The sequence below is a fragment of the Aythya fuligula genome, chromosome 2, assembly GCF_009819795.1.
Source record: "Aythya fuligula isolate bAytFul2 chromosome 2, bAytFul2.pri, whole genome shotgun sequence".
In the NCBI taxonomy this organism is placed as follows: Eukaryota; Metazoa; Chordata; class Aves; order Anseriformes; family Anatidae; genus Aythya; species Aythya fuligula.
Genome location: NC_045560.1, coordinates 136598578 through 136618337, shown reverse-complemented (window position 1 = coordinate 136618337; position 19760 = coordinate 136598578). Strand labels below are relative to the sequence as shown.

General features: G+C 36.0%; 1 protein-coding gene across 1 annotated transcript in view; it reads right to left on the bottom strand.

Annotated features, from left to right (window-relative positions):
• Positions 1–19760, bottom strand: part of MTDH (metadherin) — a 32396-nt gene that overhangs the window by 3593 nt on the left and 9043 nt on the right. Inside the window, exons 3-12 of the mRNA XM_032181383.1 lie at positions 17816–17897; positions 17191–17370; positions 15595–15663; positions 12883–13134; positions 10462–10548; positions 8392–8490; positions 6083–6210; positions 5433–5552; positions 3490–3609; positions 216–372 (exon numbers count right to left, since the gene is read on the bottom strand). Coding sequence (XP_032037274.1) covers positions 216–372; positions 3490–3609; positions 5433–5552; positions 6083–6210; positions 8392–8490; positions 10462–10548; positions 12883–13134; positions 15595–15663; positions 17191–17370; positions 17816–17897 — 1294 coding nt within the window. The remainder of the gene's footprint in view (positions 1–215; positions 373–3489; positions 3610–5432; positions 5553–6082; positions 6211–8391; positions 8491–10461; positions 10549–12882; positions 13135–15594; positions 15664–17190; positions 17371–17815; positions 17898–19760) is intronic.

The window sequence follows — 19760 nt, the reverse complement described above, 5'->3', positions numbered from 1 at the left end:
AGCACATGAAGCTTGTTATTCCTCACAGTGAAAGGACAGTTGCCAAAATACTATCATTTAGCTTTCATTTAAATAAGATCCCTCAATGAAATACAGAAGCATCTGATGTGCTACTCTGCATCCAAACCACATGGCAAAGCATTCTGACTGTACATGCTCTATGGAAAAAAAAAACACCACACTGAATTCAGATAAAATCGTACCAAAATACTTACTCTGTGGAGGAGGCACACTGTTTTGCTTAATATTGGGACTAGAAACATCTGTCTCTTGCAGCATCTGTGGCACTTGGGAAGCGATCTTGTCAGAATCGCTCTCTGATACAATTACAGATGGCTCAGTAGAAACAGCAAGTGAAGGAGCCTCCTCAGGCTATTTGAAAAAAATAGGAAAAAAAAATTCCAAGAGTTCACTAAATCATATAACAGTAAGACATTCTTATACAGTTATTTTGGAACCATACTTAGCAGGTGCTGGGAAGATGGCACTGAAAAATTAAGCCAAAAAAACCTGCTAAAATTGTATTCAAAGCCACAAGACTGTGACTGCCATCTAGTGCCAAAACTTTTTAGTTGCATACAATCAAAGTAGCCACGTAAACTAATTCACCTTAACAAACACATAACATGCAGAGAAAGAGAATACAATCTGAAAGTCACTAAAATCTGAAAACGATTTTAGAATATGCATTCAGAATAGGTGGAAGACAATGACACATACGCATTTTGTTTCAAGGTAAAATGGCAAACTGATTTGGTCAAAATCTACAACTCAAAAAAGCTTTTATATGGTTCAGAAAGCATTTGCAGTTGTTCCTACCATGTGCTCGACTTAGTAGTTGCTCACATTCTGTGCTTACATTAGAACAGGTATTTGTGAGAGTAGTCAAAACTATTTCAGTGGAAACTACTGTAGGATGAACAACCAGGTGAAAGATAGTTTTAGTGTCTTCCAATTATCTGCTATATTTTGAAGATTCCCACTACAGAGATGAACTGTAACTGTAGCCTACTATGTAGCACTTACTAGAATGAAAGTACAGTAAAACACAAGTTGTAATGCAAGTAAAAAAAATTTAGTAGGAAAGTCAGAACAAAAAAAGAACTGTATGATCCCATAGCAGGCAACCTACTGACAAAAGGCTTCAGGTAAGAGTACACTGGAAAAACAGGGCATCAGTCAAGAAACAAACCCAAAACTTTAGGATGTTATTTAGAATTCATGGCTGTAGTTGTCCTACAGTGGCAAGGATGTGAAACTAACAGAACCTAACAGTGATGTCTACATCCATCCCGTGATGCAGATGTACACAGGTCCTAGGTTATAAGTTACCAGCTTGTACTGTTGCCATCACTAATGTGAGCATCTCACAAAAAATTGAGTCAAAACATACAATAAGGCAATATACATTTTAAAGCCATATAATACTGAGCAAGAAAATAAACAGTTTTAATTAGAAAAAACATAAAGTAGAAGTTCTCTATTATGGGTAGAGAACTTTCCTGTGTTCTTACACAACTGAAATAAGTTTAATAAGAGAACTACTGGCATTATAATTAACATCACACTGCAAGTATGACAATTTTTTTTAATACTGTCTATGCTGATAAAATGAACTCCCATATTGCAGGGCTTCCAGGCTTTGCCAGTTCTAATGTTGTCTAATTGTTGGCAACAACTAGCTACACAAGAACATTAACCTCAACAAAAATCAACGTTGCCTCAAACAGAAAGAGGACTCAGGAGAGTTCTTAGTTGTGCAAGGTAACCAATTCAGTTTGCTGGCATCACTCACAGTTTTTTTTAGGACAGGGTCACTCTCCATCCACATGTAAAAACTTGATGAAGATTTAAACATACATTCTAGTACAATTGTAAAATACAATTCCTGTACCTAAAGGTGGGCTACAAAAAAAGCTGGGGAGGGACTCTATCCAGCACTGTAGCAATAGGACAAGGGAGAATGGCTTTAAACTAAAATAAAGGGCAGATTTAGATTAGTGATTCAGAAGAAAGTCTTCACTCAGAGGGTGGCGAGGCACTCAAATTTAATTTTTTCCTCATATTTGTTTTCATGTTTCAGAACATTTGCTTAAGACTCAATTACCTAGCTTGGAAACTTAGGTCATCCCTTTCAGGCATCAGTTGCAGACCATTTCTAAAATGTTTTGGGACAGCCAATTCAGTATCAGAAAATATTTTGTACACATGAAATTACAGTAAAGCCAAACCCGATAGCAAAGAGGCTTGGAAAAACAACTGATAAGCTATCTGCATTGTCAGATGTAACTATTCACAAATTTCCCTTTATGTTCACCAAGTTCAACTAACTTTCAGGGAATGTCAATAACAGTTTTTTTTTTTTCTCCTTTTCTTTTGCCTCCACAACAAGTTTAATACAATATTTGATCTTGTTTCACAAAACTGCCACTGGCTGCAACGCAGCTATGTATAGGCACAACCTATACAAACACAACGAACTTAAAACTCACAGCAACAGGATTGCTCCAGTCTAAAAAATAATAACACATAGTATAGGTCGACATCTGAGCTGGTGAATCAAGCAGAATAGTTGATACCAACCTCGAATAAAAGTTGAAGTAAATCTAAACTGAATAATCATAGTAAAAGCTATACTTTGATGCAGAATATTTATAATATTCTAAAACATGCCTGAATCTGTTTTTCACAGCATGTTCTCAATATACAGTTTCTGTACTTTGGTGACCTGTAGCTTCTCGTGGAAGATTCCATTCTATTATTTTCATTGAATTTTTTTCTTTATGCAACCTTGTTATAACCTTGCTATCTTTATGTAACAAATGTTTAGTTATTGAAGTAAATTCTTCAATTCTGAGGTACTGTCTCACTGATATTGTTCATACTTTATGGAACAAAATCAACAACCATTAGAAATATTAAATATTTTACTTCTCAAAGTGTGATGCTTGTAGGACATTATCTAAAGAACCTATTTTGGAGAAAGACCAAAGAGAATATGTATGTTCTATAGTACTTGTTTCAACTGCGAACTGAAATGAATGGTCAGTTTGTGAATTGGTTCAATAACATCAAAACATAGTAAGTCAGTAACTCTTCATTCAGTTGCAATGAAACAGTAAGATATGCTAAAATATTAGTCTTGCACTCTTACCTATTTATTTAGGTTTCCAGATCTCAAAGTTTTAGAATTTATATATTCAAACAACAAAAAAATCCACAAACTTGGCCATGATGAAGATGATTAACGATTTAGCAAATGCTGCCTTTTTTTAAATTTTTATTTATTTTTATTTTTTAAGAGTGGATGCCCTTTTTAAAAACTCATAACTGGCCTGTATCTAAAATTCAACCTCTTGATCACCTTCAAATTAAACATAACCTTAAGTATATCCCTACTGTAACACTACCATACACAAGTAATGTTTCAGTACATCTTGAGCATTTAAAAATGACAATTATTACTTAAACACAGTTTTATAACCCTACCTTAGCTGGTTCACTAGTACTTATGGTCTTCAGAGAAAAAGCTATTTCCTGCTGTGGTTGAGCTTTTGAGGTATCCTCTTGAAATTCCTCTCCAGCTTCTCTATCCAGTTCTTCAGTGTCCTACAAAATTGAGGAAACAATTAGGAGCCTGTATGTGCAGTAAAGTTCCAACTGTTTCTCCCTGCGCATCAGTTTAGTTGCCATGATTATCTCCTATAACTAAGAAAACCTAAAAAAAAGATTAAAGTAGTTGGCTAATATTTACTTAATACGTGGAAGTTTCAGGTATTAACTTGTATAGCTTTCTTTCATGTATTATGCTTTAACAATATTTTGCAACTCAGTGTAGTTTGCAGTGATGTCCATAAAATAAACATATGTACAAACTGAAAACATTTCTTAAGTTTCCAAGAGTCTCAACCTTTACTCCTTAAGCACTGATGTTGAACACTTTTTCTTTTACATGAGGAATTACAGTATTCAAATTTATTTAAAGCACTAAGGTGAACAGTAACTAGAACACAAATCTCCAGTTTTAAGCTGGAAGTACCTTCTCAAAACATTCCTTCCTTCCTTATTTCCCCTGAAACCTTGTGAAAAATGTAGTCAAAGCCTGTTGAGTCCTAACAGGTAAGAATATATCCTGTCTTACATTTAGCTCTGATGGTAGCTTCTGCTGCCTGAAGACAACAAACACGACGTGAACACTTAGATTATACTGTTTAAATTATACTTCTCATCAACGAACACATTCAACTTTCAGAGTTTAAATATATAAATTTTAAATGACTTTGAAGAAGAACTAGCAAGTTAAATCACTAAACTTACTATTCTATCTTGAAGATCCATGCAAAACAATGAAAATGCTGTTAACCATTTCATACTAATCATGACTTATGTCTAGAGTTATTGCAGATACCAGAACATCACAGATTTCAACTCATAGGAAAGCTTCCTACTATCCTTTTTATTTTTAACCTCAAAAGAAATGTTGCAAATTGACACAAATCAACCATCTCTACTTACACAATATTAAAGCAACTCTACTTGACAGTAATTTTATCTTTTACAATTAAAAAAAAGCAGCAAATCCAAAGTAATTATGACTGAAGTAATGCTTTCCTCCTCCTCCTTTATGAATGTCTGTCACCACAGGCAGAAGCAGGATGTATTCTGCGTATGAGCTGTCAAAAGATTTTTTCCTATTTAGAAAGTACTTGTTTTCATCTATTCAAATATGTTCCAATTGCCAAGTGGAATCTGATTTTGCCTTTTTTTTTTTTTCCTTTTTACAACAAATGTGTTTCAATGTAATTTTTCAAAAAGAATTTAAAAATATCACATGCAACTCCAGCCATCCTCAGTTTGCAAACAGTATCCATCTCATTCAAATCTGACTCACATAGGATAGCTGTACTTGTGGAGTTAAAGTCGTAGATACTTAATATTTCACATAAACTACAGAAGAACTTTAGAAAACCACTATATCCTAGTAGAACTGCACTTCTAGAACACCTAGAAAGGGACTTTCAATTTCTCTTGTTCTCCTAGGTAGCTATGCACACAAGGCAGCTGTCTTTCGAAACAGGAACAGAGAGCTTCCCACGCAGAGGAAAGTCCCTGTAGAAGCATCCCTACGGTACAGAATCTTGCTTTGAAAGAAAATATTTCAAAGTTAAGTATTTTCTATATATTTCATGCTTTCCAGAAATCCAGCAGAACTACTCTATATTCAATCAGAGAATCATTTAAATTAAAGGAAATATTAATAAAGGAATCCTTCATACATTTACCTCAACTTGTAAAAACAGTAGTGGACCTTACAATAAAGAAATGAATTTTACCTGTCCCCAAAATAATTTTGCTTAAGTCACAAAAGTAAGTCGATTCTGTGAATTCGTCATAAATTTATTTTCAGACAATCCAGATCTTGCTCCATTTACCTGTGAAGGAGAGTTAGCTTCTTCACCCTGCTTCTTCTTTTTCTTCTTCTTTTTCTTGGACTTCCCACTTGTTGAACTCTGAAGAATTGGCTCTGCTTTTTCTCTTTCATTATCTGAAGCCTTAAATATGGAAATATAAGATATTAAACATTTAAGATGGCAATGAAACACGCTTCCTATAAACTAAACATAAAATACTAACTATCAGGGATTTAATGGCATATAAAAGGAAGTGAACACAATCTTATCTGTTCAGTTCACTTTGGAAAGGCTATGTTCTTTACACACACTCTGGAAACAAAGTACAAGAGTTGGGAAATGAAAAACACAGACAATGTACACAGAAACATTGCTTTTTGCACACACAAATATTGTTGAGTAGTGTTTATGAGGAGAGATCCAAATCCTCTGTTAGTACACAATAAAAGATAATAGCTTACAGTATGGTGAAACAAGATCTGACATGGAGCTAACTGGCTTCTGTTTCCCCCTATAACAACATCCAGCACCACATGTTAACAAAGTGCTGCTGCTCTTATCAGCATAAATAAAATGAGAGATTACCTTAATCATCACCCTTAAGTTACTTTAAGAAATGGCAGCGGTAAGGGCAAAGTCTTGGAGCTAAAGGGGAAAATATCACCTTTTACCTTCTGAACATCAGATAACGCCTCTTCAGGTTGTGGAACGGAAACAACTTTTTCTTCATCTACCCAGTTTCCCCACTCTTCTGCAGGGGCATTCCAATCAGAGCTAGGATCAGCAGAAGAAAGTCCATCTACAAAAATTGAAGAGATTTTCAGGAATGTCACCTTACTTTACAGGTACTCTTTAACAGTTGAAAAATGAAAATAATTACTATGCAGAAAGCCACCTTTGATACCAAGATACAAACAGGTGTTTCCTGTATTTCTGAAAAATGTAAATACCTTAATGATAAGATGAAGACTTTGGTAAGTAATGAGTCAGTTTTAATTATTTTACAAAGCGATAGGATTACAAACTAGTCACAGCAGCAGCTAGCCACATGCAATTGCTTTGGGATACTTTTATGAACTATGTAAAGAGCAACAAAGTTAAGGGTTGTTCTTCATCTCAAGTCTTTTTCCTGGTTTGTGAAGACATTAGGATGAACTGTGAATAATACTGATGCTTAGTAAGGATCCTTTACAAGTGCCATATCTGAGAAATGTAAATCTCATCGAGCCAGAAGTCATCTTGTAACACAGACATTCTTTAATACTGTGTTTTTCCCAAGCTTTCAAGTCCCTACTCTATTTTGCTAGTATTGTCCTTTTGCAATGGCATGTGTTTATGCTGTGATGGGGAATGACAGTGTCAATTATATAAAAGTTAAAAATGCTAGAAGGGAAGCCCTACAGTTTAGCAGAAACTTACAGCAAGTGGATTTCACAAGGTGTTCAGTTTTAAAAGATGATATAAACACAAAGTGAAAGACTACCAAAAATATTTTTTTTTTTTTTTTACCCTTTGCCTATGCCAAATCAATTATTGTGCAAACTTGCTCTGCCAACCATGGCAGAATTCAATTTAAACATTTAAAAACTTATGCCCAAAGGAAAAGCAATGATAAAGCCAATTATATTTACTAGCAAACACTGTGTTTTACTAGTACACAAGAATTTTAAGATTACCTAGAAAACTTTTTGCCTTCTTGTAAAAATATTACCTCAACTTACATGGTATATTACATATATATTACATACTTTAAACATTATACACTAGAATTAACTGATTTGAAAAAAAAAATGACTACTGTGTAACACTCAATAAGCTTATTATCTACTGCCCTGTCACTAGTTCCTTTAAAAAAATTCCATCCTTCTAAATAGGAAATTCATAGCATTTGCACATACAGTTAATTCCCATGCACTGAACCTGTTATATCAGTAAGGTGTATCTGTATATCACTTAAGGGAAGTTCAAGCCTATTTCCCCCTTCTCATAGATACCAAGTCATGGAGGTACAGTAATGAAAAAAAAGACTTGATTAACAGAAGCTGTAGGTACAGACATTCTATGCTCAGAAATGTGAATAAATTATGCTATTATAATGGAAAACTGATCAATTCCAAACCATTAACCGAAAATGTGCTTCCCTTATTCTTAAGACAGATAAAAGACAAAAGAATTTTTATATAAACTGGTATTAGAATGATCATGACAAAAAATGATGGAGTCAATGACTGTATCAGTCCATTCTAATCCTGCAGTCATTAAATAAGACATTGTTCTTAGAAGGTAATATACATGTATACGGCAGCCTTGCTGGTCACTTTGTTGACCAAGTTTTTAAGCCAATGAGCTAATGAAACTACATTGTTTATTTCAGAAAAAAAACATCTTTATTCAGTCAAATGGAAGAATATCAACTACAAGGCAATTCAAAAAGTGGACTTAAGGCTGTAAGCTTTCTTCACAGGTACAGTTTCACTGGTAGGTATTTAGGTAAGTCTGTAACATCACTACACTACTACTAACTATACTACAGCCCTTATTTAGGTTTTTGACTGTGGTAAGAACTGCAAGTATATTCTGAAACCAGCAAGGAGGGGAAAGGGGAAAATAAACACCAAGCTTACTACAACTCCCAAGTAACTTCATTGATCTCTAGCCTGCATATGCTTTTCATATACACACAAAATTCCCTAGTGCTTTTTTTTTTTTTTTTTAGCAAAAGTCAGAACTACACTAAAATGCATGAGCTTTCACTTCTGTGTTTCAATACCAAGTGTTTTGCCTAAGAAACGGTTATCATCATTCACCAAAAATATTTTTTCCTGCTTTCCTCAAACTGATACTTATCTTTACAGAAGCGAAACATTTCAGTTTTTGTCTTCATATGCTCACAACTGGTTAATGCAAATAGCTCAAATAATTATGCTTTAAAGTGATGGTAATTGCAATTTTTGTTAATGAACATTTTAGAGGAACATACTTAACCCAGACCATTCGTCATCAACAGGGGGTTGAGCGTGACTTAAATCCCACTGAAAATCGGAAGTACCAGCCTGAGAAACTGGCTCACTATTGGATCCTGAAAGGGAATAAATGAAATTGTATTTGTAAGTTACAAGCTTCCTCAGTTTTCTTAGGTAAAGAAATTCAAAACAAAATAGCAATGGCCCAAGGGAAAAAAAAAAAAAAAAAAAGTCTGGTTCTAAAGACTGCACAGTACAGGAAAACTAAAAACCTCTTCAAAGTGAGGTTTATTCAGAAAATAAGGGAACTGAAAAAGGAAGACAAAGTTAACAGTAGAATATGAAAAAATAAAGGTAATGCAGATTAACAACATTCCACAAGACACTTACAGCAGTCTCCTCTAATTGGAAAACAATGAAAATTTATGGGTGATAAAATTATTCACCATGTGCAAGTAAAAACTCTTACACTTATCAGTTTAGAAGACTACTAGAAAGAAACTTGATTATATCACAGATATAACAATTAATTTATTTACTACTAAGTGAATTTTATGCTCGTCATTTAGACTCAGCACACAATCAAGCAGAAATCTTATTGATTTAGCTTTTGATCATCATTTTAAAAGTTACTTTGTTGCATTATTTGAGCATAACAACAACAACAACCAGTTCAAGTAAAAAGTTCCAGGAACATAAAAGCAGCATGATGAACAGTAAAGCCTAATTCCAGCTATGATAGTAAGAAGTGTTAAGACATCTAACATCATTATTTTAAGAAAAATAAGGCATCAGGCAAAGAGAAAATTTCACAAAAAACTTCAAAAAGCTTATTTGTGGGACTGAAAGAAATCAACATACTGCTTTATGAGACATTTCTGAAAAGAAGTTTAACTAGGACCATAGATAGCTAACTGGTTCTCCCTTATTTATAAATGCCTCTGCAAAAAACATCTCTCAAATGACAGGAATATTAACACATTCTCAATCTTTTACTAACTAGCCATTACAGTAAGCAGTAAACATTTACTAATGTGGCTTATGTGCATCAAAGACTATAAATATACTTCACTATCTTCATGTTTCTCTCTGAATTCAAGTTGGAATGATGGTATTGCACATTGAATCTCAGATCAATCTTTCCCATTTTATTAACTAAGTTTTCTTAAGTTTCAATCTGGCAACTGAACTTAAATTCAAGTGGATCCCTCCGGGAAATCCAATTTCATTAACATTTTTTGTACAATTACTATTTTTTTTTCCTTAAGATAAGTTTTCATTAAGTGAGCTATTCTTTGGAGAGCCTGGTGAATTAGACCTTGGCATTTATAACTTCTTTGTTATACTGGCACAGATGCACACAGAGAATGAAGCGCTTGTGAGCTATAGGACAATGAATGCTAGTTTCACACTTGGAAGACCACAAACTGCAATCCCAGTAAACATAGCTTAATGCATAAGCACTTGGCTAGCTACTTGCTAGAAGAAAATAGACATGCCAAGCTCTTTAGATTGGGAGCAAATAAGCAAGAGAAGAAAACCTGACCCCTTTATTAAATAATAAATCACTGTAGCACTTATGTCAGTAGTATAACATACAAGATCTGTTAGGAAGCCAGGTTTGCATTCTACAGCAATTTCACCCTTCAAAACAAGACGACCCTGGAGTTCAGCTTTCCTACCCATCCTAGAAAACCTCAGGACTTAACTCCTGCCTACATAACACATTTTGAAAGTAGTGCTTCAGATCCTTGAAGGGAAAAAAGAACTCCAATCAACAAACAACAAAACCCCTGAAAGTTCAGGGTAAAAACTGTTTTCCTATGCCAATTGTTTAGATTCAACACAGAATCAATCAGAAATACCTCATTGATTTAGCTTTTGATTATCAATTTCAAAGTTACCTTATTGCATTATTTCAGCATAACAGCAAAAAGCTTGGCAGGCTTTCACAAAACAGCTCTTCTACTTGTTTACAGTTACCATTACTATTTTCAAAGGACAAACAATGGAAATAACACCTGGCAAGTCTGTTTCTACCTGTTATAGGAGAAGAGAGCCAAAAATCTTTGGAAGGGCATACATACCAGAAACTCCAGGAGTTAATCCAAAAGAAGAGAAAGAAGTAGAATTTGGTTCAGAGGTATTAATCCGTGCATCCACATTCCAAGCAGCTGTGGGGGGAGGGAAAAAAAAGAAAGAGAAAGCAAGCTTCGGACTGCTGGCAATGTTGAAAAAGTTAGCTATTTAATGACGAATAGGGTCAGTAAAACAGAGGAAGTTCCAGCCATGTTAACATTCCATACAGCTGAGAGCAGTGTTTGCCTTATTACATGAGACAATCAGCACTGACAAAGGTGTGAATGTCTGAACATTTAGCTTGAAATCATTTTCTCCCTCTACCGCTATTTCTATACAGAATATTAGATTTTCTTCTCTATATAAACTTTTCCTTTGTGAGTAGATTGAGTTTTGACACCCATATTGCTGTATTTTCCCCCCTATTACCAAGACTGGAGTTATGAAAAAGCCTATTTGTTAGCTCTGTAGATGACACCTAGCTTCAAGCAAATTGCTTTTATGTTAAGAACAGAACTGAGTTCAGAACAATTTTTGACAAATAGGAGATGCTGATTAAAAATTACAACATACTTAACTCTGTGAAGTGGAAAGTAGAAAACAAGACAAAATAACCAGTGGCATATATGTGTCAAAAAGAAGCAGCTGGTTAGAATGCGATTATATGATTATAAGGAAAAACTACTAGGAGTTATAATGAGCTACAAAGAAAACCTCAGGAGGTCCCTAGTACATCCTCCTCTCCTCAACTCACAGACAGCTCTTAAGGTCGGATAAGGCTGCACAGTGTTTTTTAGCCATCTGAATCTTTAAAGTCTCCAAGGATGAGGACTGGTTACCCACAAAGGTCGTGCGTTTGTGATGCCTGACTGTCCTCATGAAGAAAAAGCTTCTGTTTATACCCATTCTGAACCTCTTGTTTCAATTTATGTCTGTTGTCTTCCTACCACACACCACTGTGAAGAGCCTGTCTCTGCCTTCCCAGGAACACCTCACAGGTTCTGGCAGGTTGCTGTCAGGTTCTCCTGAAGTCTTCTGTTCCCCAAGCTTGACAGACCCCATTCCCTTAGCCTCTCCTTCCAGGGCTCCAACAACTGACCATTTCCGAGGCTCTTTGCTGAATTTGCTCCAGCTGATCAACATCCTTTCTGTATAGGGTGCCCCAAAACTGGGCATAGATACAGTCCAAGAAGTGCTTAGTAGAGTGCACAATCACTGCCACAATCTACTGACTCCTGTTAATGCAGCCCAGAACATCGTTGGCATCCTCTGCTGCCAGGGCCTTTGGCTAGCTCATGTCCACCTCAGTGTCCAGCAGGATGCCCTTCCCACAGAGCTCCTCTCCAGCCAGCCTAACTTTGATACAAACCATCCTAATTTTGATAGAAAAATGCTGAGAGAGACAGCACTGAAAACATTACTAAAGTTATGGATGGTAAAAATATACCCTCTGTTCATCCACAATCTGGTCACTTAACCAGAAGCTGATCAGTCTGGTCATGCGTGACTTGTTCTCAGCAACAAAACAAGAGCAAGCTGTTTAGTTGCTAAGAAATACCACATCAGAATATGAAGCAGAGAATATGGAAAAAAAAAAAAAAAAATAGAAACAACAACAAAAACACTTGCTTCTTCTCAGTAATAAAAAGCTTTCAATGGAATACCAGGTCCAGTCTCTGGCACCACAATCCAAGAAAAGTGGGACAAATTAAACCAGTCTAGACAAAAGCAGCATTTCTGACTATAGCAGAACATTGCTTTCCAGAAAAGACCATGATCATTTAGACTGAACAATGGAAAGGGCAATATTACAGTATCTACTAATAAGGTTGTTGCACAGACAAACAAAAATTTCATCATTTATCTGGACAATATAAGCAAAAAAAGCTAAAAATTGTACTGGCAAAAACTAAAAAAAAAATCTAATGGGGAAAAAAAAACAAACAAACAGTAAAAGCAGTAAAAAGAGACTGTCACAAGAGCTGAGCAATCTTCGTTCCTGAAGCCTAAACAGATGTCTGTCAATACAACACAAATGATTTGATCATGTGTCAACAGAACAGACTTATAATCTGGGTTCTAAGACAAATTTAAAAAAAAAAAAAAATATATATATATATATATATATATATATATACTTCAGTGACTTAACATACACCTTCAGAATTTTAGAAAAGTGATAAAAAAAATTGGTTCCCTTACAGAAATCATTTTATTTCAGATGAAAACTGAAAACCCCATTAAACTAATGAGAAACATAGACGATAAGCCATCAGAACTTGTAATAAACAGAAAATGCTTAGTTCACATTTCACTAGACCATTCCAAGATTTTTTTTTGAACACATAAACAAAACTATTCCAGAGATTCAGTACCAAAAATTATGTAGAAATGCTTAAGTGAAGCAAATTTTTCTCAAAATAGCTTACCAATAGGAGTGAACAAAGAACGCTCTTTCCAGGGCCTGCCCACCAGGGTTACGCCCCAGTCCTTTCCATTCCCATTAGCATCTCCAGCGTCTTGGCCCCAAGCCGATGTCTCAGTCTTCCTCTTCCCAGCTGTAGCTGAGGAAACAGACGTCCATTTCTCCTCCCCTACACCAATCTGTGAGGAGATTTTTACAGACTTCTCATTCCAGCTTCCACCGTTTACTGTATGGCTTTCACTCAATCCTGTAGAAACTTGAACATAAGAATAATGAAACGTTACATAAAATACTAATTGGATGAAGAATTAAAATCTTACACGCACATACACTTAGCAATAAAAAAAGAACAAATGAACAACAGCTTTGCTACACCAGGGTGATATAGAAGAGCTGCTGCTCTGTCTCAGCTGATTTTCCAGTTCAGATGATACACACCATCTGTCAACTAACTTGAAGAGTGAGGGGAAAAAACAGCACCAAACTGCACCCTTCTTCCTGTGTCCCTCTCTTTATAAGACTTATAACTTGTTTCATCGGTGCCTCTAGATTAAAAAACAAGGCAATTTCTCTGTCAGTCTATGGTGATGCAATGGCTTGTGGAGAGCCCTATGTATTGAATGGAGAACAATTTCTGTTTTGTAACTATGGTGGCATACAATAGTCCTCTAAGCACTAAGTAGAAGAAATGACATGTAGAAAATGCTTCCCAAGTGCTACATGGAATTTACTAGGCACATAGCTATCATTAACTACAGAGACCAAACTTGGGAAGGGGGGGGAACAAACAAAAAACCCCATGGCAAGCTCTCAAAATAATTCATAAGCAATGTATTTTACATTATACTACGGTAAGAGAGCACAAATCTTTATCTGCAGTCTACGTTGCTGAGGAACTACTAGTCAGAGCAAGTTTAATATACACTTTCAAAGGACTCAGTACTACACCAAGACAAAGACCATCATAAATTTTCTTTTCTTTTAACGTCCCCATAAAACAAAGGCTAACGATCCCCTGGCACACCCAATGTGACCTATATATGACACACCTTTCTCAAAGGGCCCTGCATATCAAATCGTTTTTTTCTTTTAATACATTGTAAACAACAGAAAAGCTGCATTTGACAAATGATTAAGTATCTACGTATCATGAGTGTTACGCTTAAATAAATACTCAGCTAAAAAGTGACACATAATTAAGTCAGAATCATATGTCCACAAAAACTACAGATGAAATGTTGTTATTTCATAAATGAATTCCACTCAGGCAGCATGAACATACCAAATTCAAGGCAGCCTCCCTGGCAGAGAAATGATTTGCTGAGATACGCCTACATGTTCCTAGATAAATCCTATTTCCAAACACAGCCAGCTGTAATGTAACAACCCCTGTACCTAAAAACACCATCCTTTCTCTCACAACTCTAGAGACGCTACACTGCGTCAATTTATGTCCTCTGTGGGTAACATGTCCTCTTAGGGGATGGCAACAACAAAACCAGCAAACACAGGAACTGTTAGTGTAGCTGGTAAAACAACTCTTTGGAAATCTTGCAAGAAGACAGCTGAAGTCCTGGAGCAAAAGCTTCATTATTCTGTTTAATAAACCACTCTTCCAGAAACTTTTCATAGAAATCACTGAAAACTTAAGGTTGGAATGGATCTCTGGAAGCAACCTACTTCCACCTTCTGCTAACTTCCACACAGCTTACTTAAAAATTGTGTCACATTACTCAGTCTTTATGATTACCAGAACTTGAGAGTTCAAAGCCTCTCTAGGCAACCGTGTAAAGAGCTTCCTTGGTGACGCCCAAACAGAATTTCCCTTAGTGCAACTTAATCACTGCCTCCTATCCTATCATTATGCATCTCTGAAGTACATGGCTCCTTCTCTCTATGCTATGGTCCAGAAAGTTAGCGTGTGAATCAAAGCTCTCAAAAACTGGCAGTGATGCATTTTCTGGACCTGGGTGCTTTTAATAACTCATTTGTTGACTTGTTTAAATGACTACTCTTGTTTAAAGAAATGCCACTAATGCAGGTGGTGGTTTCTTATAGCCAGCATATCACTATGCCAAACTAATTCACTTCAAGCACTGCTCTATCACCATCTCTTATCAAAAAGCCATTACAATTCATCAGTCAAGCATAGTCTAAAAATAGCCAAATAATTTAACAGTTATATGACAAATAATGTCCTCAAAATGAATGCCTTTACAGTAAACCCCTCAGAGGTGCATTGAAAGATCTCAATAACCCACAGGTACACAACCTGCAATGAGTGCAAACTTCACAATAATCAACTATCTTTGAAATCAATTATCTATATTTGTTTTTCTTTGAACAAATAAACTTATTAACAAAAAAAAAGTAAATTTGAAAAGCTAGCCTGAGGGATTTTTAACTGGAGCTTGAGAATAAGCTTTAGCATTCTGCAAGTAATGATCTGTACAGCAAGCAATCTGGCTGAAAATTTTAGACACTAGATCCTTTTTTTTGTATTTTATACATCCCAACAGATGTAATAGAGACTGTTTTCAACCTGTTGAGTAGTAACTGCAACTTAGAAGTATAACATTTGCATAGCAAAAAGAGCCAGCTGCATAATAGAGTTCCAGATTAGTAACCACATAACACCCTGCACTGACAATGTGCTTTTGCTTCTGTAGAACACTTTTCCAGTTAATTAGGATTCCTATTTATGAAAGCCTTTTACCTTGTGGAATTGATGACTCCCCTTTGGAAGGTTTGGAGCTGCTAACTTGCACATTCAGAAGCGTATCACCTGGTGAAGAGGTAGAAGGAGACAGAGCTAATTTCTGCAGACAGCAACACCTGTAGAATTCCTTTAAGAATATTCACTACTGGTACTTAAAAACAAGAACAAAAACCACACACACACTAACATTAATCAGTACCTCAAAGTAAATTAAGCCATCTCCAGGAAACTTAAGAGCAAAATTAATACTCTATCTTTCATTGTGTTGATTCTTATAGACAAATTGAACTCAAAGATGATTTACAGCCTATAAACTGAGTAGCTGCAGATTCCAAAGAATTCTAGCTAGTTTCCCAAGAATGGCAAGCAGACATCTAAAACAGAGGCTGTCCTTTTCCAGCTAAGGGTAGCTATACATTTCTGAAATGATTAGAGATATTTCTGACTTTTACCTTCCCATGAAAACATTAGAAACAGCTGATTCTTTTTCAATTTAATCTTATATTAGGTAATACATCAAAACATATGCTGCGTAATGAAATTTGCCTAGAGAGTTTACAATAGTCACGGATAGCCACAGAATATACAGACAGCTGGAATTACTGTTCCTTGAAGCTGTTTGTATGCAAACAGTAGGAAAAAAAGAAAACGGGAAACAATTTATCCAATTTCAAAGCACTCAGTCAAGATGCAAACAAGAGTCAATTAAAAAAAAACAAAAAAAAACCACAACAAACTTAAGTTCTGCAAGTTTCAGTATGTTGTTATAAGGTACCAGATAGTAGCTAGGCTCAGTCTTATTGCTGTTTAGCTAGAATATCATTTCATTAAAGAGCTGAGTATATCAACAGGTTAGAAATACTCCAGAAAGCTAAACTGTGTCTTTAGATTCTTTTAGCTTCTTAAGCCACTTCTCATCTACAAGCAAATATGAATTCCTATGCCTACACACTGCTTAAACCTGAGACTACCTGAAACAGCAGCAGCCGTTGGAGCTAAAGCCTATTTCCTTATTGAAACCTCAGCTGCTACAATTGATTACCAAACTTCAGCCAGATGTGTCCCACCATCATGAACTGTGTTAACGCATGTACTAATAAACCAGACAATGAAAAAGTCTGCATGTTAAGCAATGAACGTAATCAGCGTAGAGAACTTGTAGGTGTAACCTTCCTACAAGGAAGCACTCAAAAAATTGAGTTGGTACTGCCTCCAAGAGTGCTGTGGGGTGAGTTTGAAGTTTCCAGGGAACATAATGGGCAGAATCAGCAGAGCATGAAGGCAGGAATGGAGACAGACGGCCACGCAACTGTGCAGCAACTGATATACCATACTGGTGCTGACACAGCTCTGGCGTGGAGAACATTGTCTCAGCCATTTGCTCCATGATGTCATCTCCTGAGCTCTCCCAAAACTGTGGCTCAAACAGAGGGGGAATTTTGCACAAGGAAAATTATCTTTGTGGTTTGAAATAATTTCCTCAAGAGTTACAACTCCAAATATATCCGCTATGCCTAAACAGTGACTGTTTTGGAAGCATTCAGAAGACATCATCTTTCTAGAATTCTTTCACAGACCTCTTGACTATCATACCTTTATTTTTTCTGAGACCAACGGGAAGTGATGGTGTAGGCATCAGCTGTTCGATGGATACAGTAGCTGTGTTTTCTGACCCTTGGGGATTTGATTCTCCCAAGCCACCATCAGTCAACACCTTGTCTCGCTTCCGCTGCTGTCGCTTTTCTCTGTTACTGATTTTAGTTTCCCAGGTTCCTAATATGTTCCCCAAAATGAAAACATGATTAAGTTAGAGTGCAAACAGGAAAGAGCTTTACCTTGTCTCATATCAAGCTGAAGTCTGAAAAAAGCTTCAGTTTAAAAATCAGACCCAGCAGGCAACTTCAACGTTAGCTGGAGAAAATGAACAACTGGCAGAAGGTAAGTTTTTTCCTGGATGCAATACAATAGCACTTTGCTTCCCAAAGCAAACATGAATAACACGAGTTATTATATTATACATGACTATTCTCAGTTTCTGTAAGTTTAACTGTAAGAAATACAGTTAAAATCATTAAACGTTATTTCACAGATCAGATTTCCAGATCTAATATACAACTCGAGTTAGGACGAAATGAGTTTTCTGTTTATGAGTCACAAACAAGTAATAGCATTTAAATCAAAGTACATCTAATTGATTTTTTTTGTTTGTGTTCAGTACCTTCATCAACTTCCTTTCCATCTAGACGTGATGCATCTTGAACCGTTTTAGCATCTCCCTTTGATTTCTTTTTTTTCTTTGACTAGAATAAAAATAAAACATTATCTTATTAATTATTTGGTGATTACTCATTATGTACTTAGAATTTAAAAAACAAAACCAAAGGAACAGGAGCAAACTTAAAACAGATTTTTTCTTAACAACCCTCTGTATGTCCTTTGAAAATTAAAGGACTACTAACCAATACTTATACCTAAGCATAAATTAAGACTGTTAAAGGGCATTAAAACCTTGTGCAGGACACAAATGGCAGATGGAGGGAAGAAGTATTTATGCTACAGAACACAAAGTCTTGTGGAAGAAGCAATGCTGATAGCGTCACAACCACAGAGGAATATGAACTGGTTGACAGACAGATCCCACTGGTAAAATCTGTATAGTTATACATGTACATGGAGCAACAAAGAATGACAGTGATACCTTAAATTACAAGCAAACAGGAACAAAACAAACAAAAAACAAGTTGGTAAGAATTCCAGCATGGAAAATTACTTCAAAGCAGGAACTGGGCTTAGAGCAATATGCATTTTTATTTATTTTAAGTGATTCCACCTGTCATTGTTTCTTGGCTATACAGACAAAGATAAATGAATAGGAACAGAGATGACTACCCCTGCAAGCAGTTTTGGTGCAACAGTTAATAATATAAAATGTTAAAGAGATATAATCAAAAGAAAAAAAAAAAAAAAAAAAAAAGGAAAAATGACCCTAGATATTTGGAGGGAGTATACTGCAGAAAAACCTTTGAGTTTAGCCTTTTGATAAGCTAAAGTGATGGCAAAATGACTTGCCTGCCTTTTTACAAAGAAAATACAGTACTAAAAAGCTTTTTGATCTAGTGAAGAGGTGTCTAAGAACTACTAGATAAACCTAAATGAAAAAAATATTTAAGTTTTTAAAGCAAGAAGGCTATCTACTCACTTTACATCACAACTTCCACTGATTCAGTGTTTCTGTACGTGACAACTCTAACAGTGGTATTTCAAGTATACCGAGTGTCTTTCTGGATGTCTAGAGCAAGACTAGCAACTGGGTAATAGTTAATTACCAGCTTTTTACCTGAGTTCAGACTATGATTTGCAAGTCTTAGATGGCTAAGTACCATACACCAATCTCTCTAGGACTGGTAAAAAATAAGTTATCACCACAGTTGTAGCAGAAACCCTATGGGTCCACCACGATATGCAGTGTACGTGCCTTTGAGTTAGCATGCCCCCAAAGCATCTTGTAGCTTCCACGTAGGTCCTGAAAGCAGCATAGCTTGTTAGTGCAGCTAATAAAAATGCCACTGCTTGTACGCAGTGCTGTGCCAGCACACCTGTAACACAGAACTGACTAGAGCAGTTAATTCACCACTTGCTGTACTAGGGGACCCACAATATGCAAGCATCCAAACAGAGTTATTTCACAAACTTGCTCAGGAAACTACCTTTACCCACATACTGGCTGGGTAACTTCAGAACAGTCTCTAAAAGAAAAGGGCCTGTTCCAAAAGCTACACGAGAAGAATTGGTTCTAAGAACATGAACAAGCCAGATCATTTCTCAGAGCACCTTCCAAGTAAAGGATTAAGCATGACAGCAGACAGCATGAAAGATGATTATGATTTGCTTCTTGCCAGTTAAGCAAAGGCAAGGTTAGTGATCGTGCACCTTCATCCTCCAGTCTCAGCTACACTGAGAACGGAAGCTGAGGTCTTAGAATCTCACATCCACAAAGACATCACCACTCATCTGGTCTTTGACATGAAGAGAACATGTCAGAAGACTTCACAGGTCTTTCAGATAGCAGTTTAAGATGACTGCTTCTCCAGGTTGTAACTGCAGTTTCTTAAGAAATTCACTTTTACAGAGAAACTGACATCAAGCATTACATTTCTGATAAA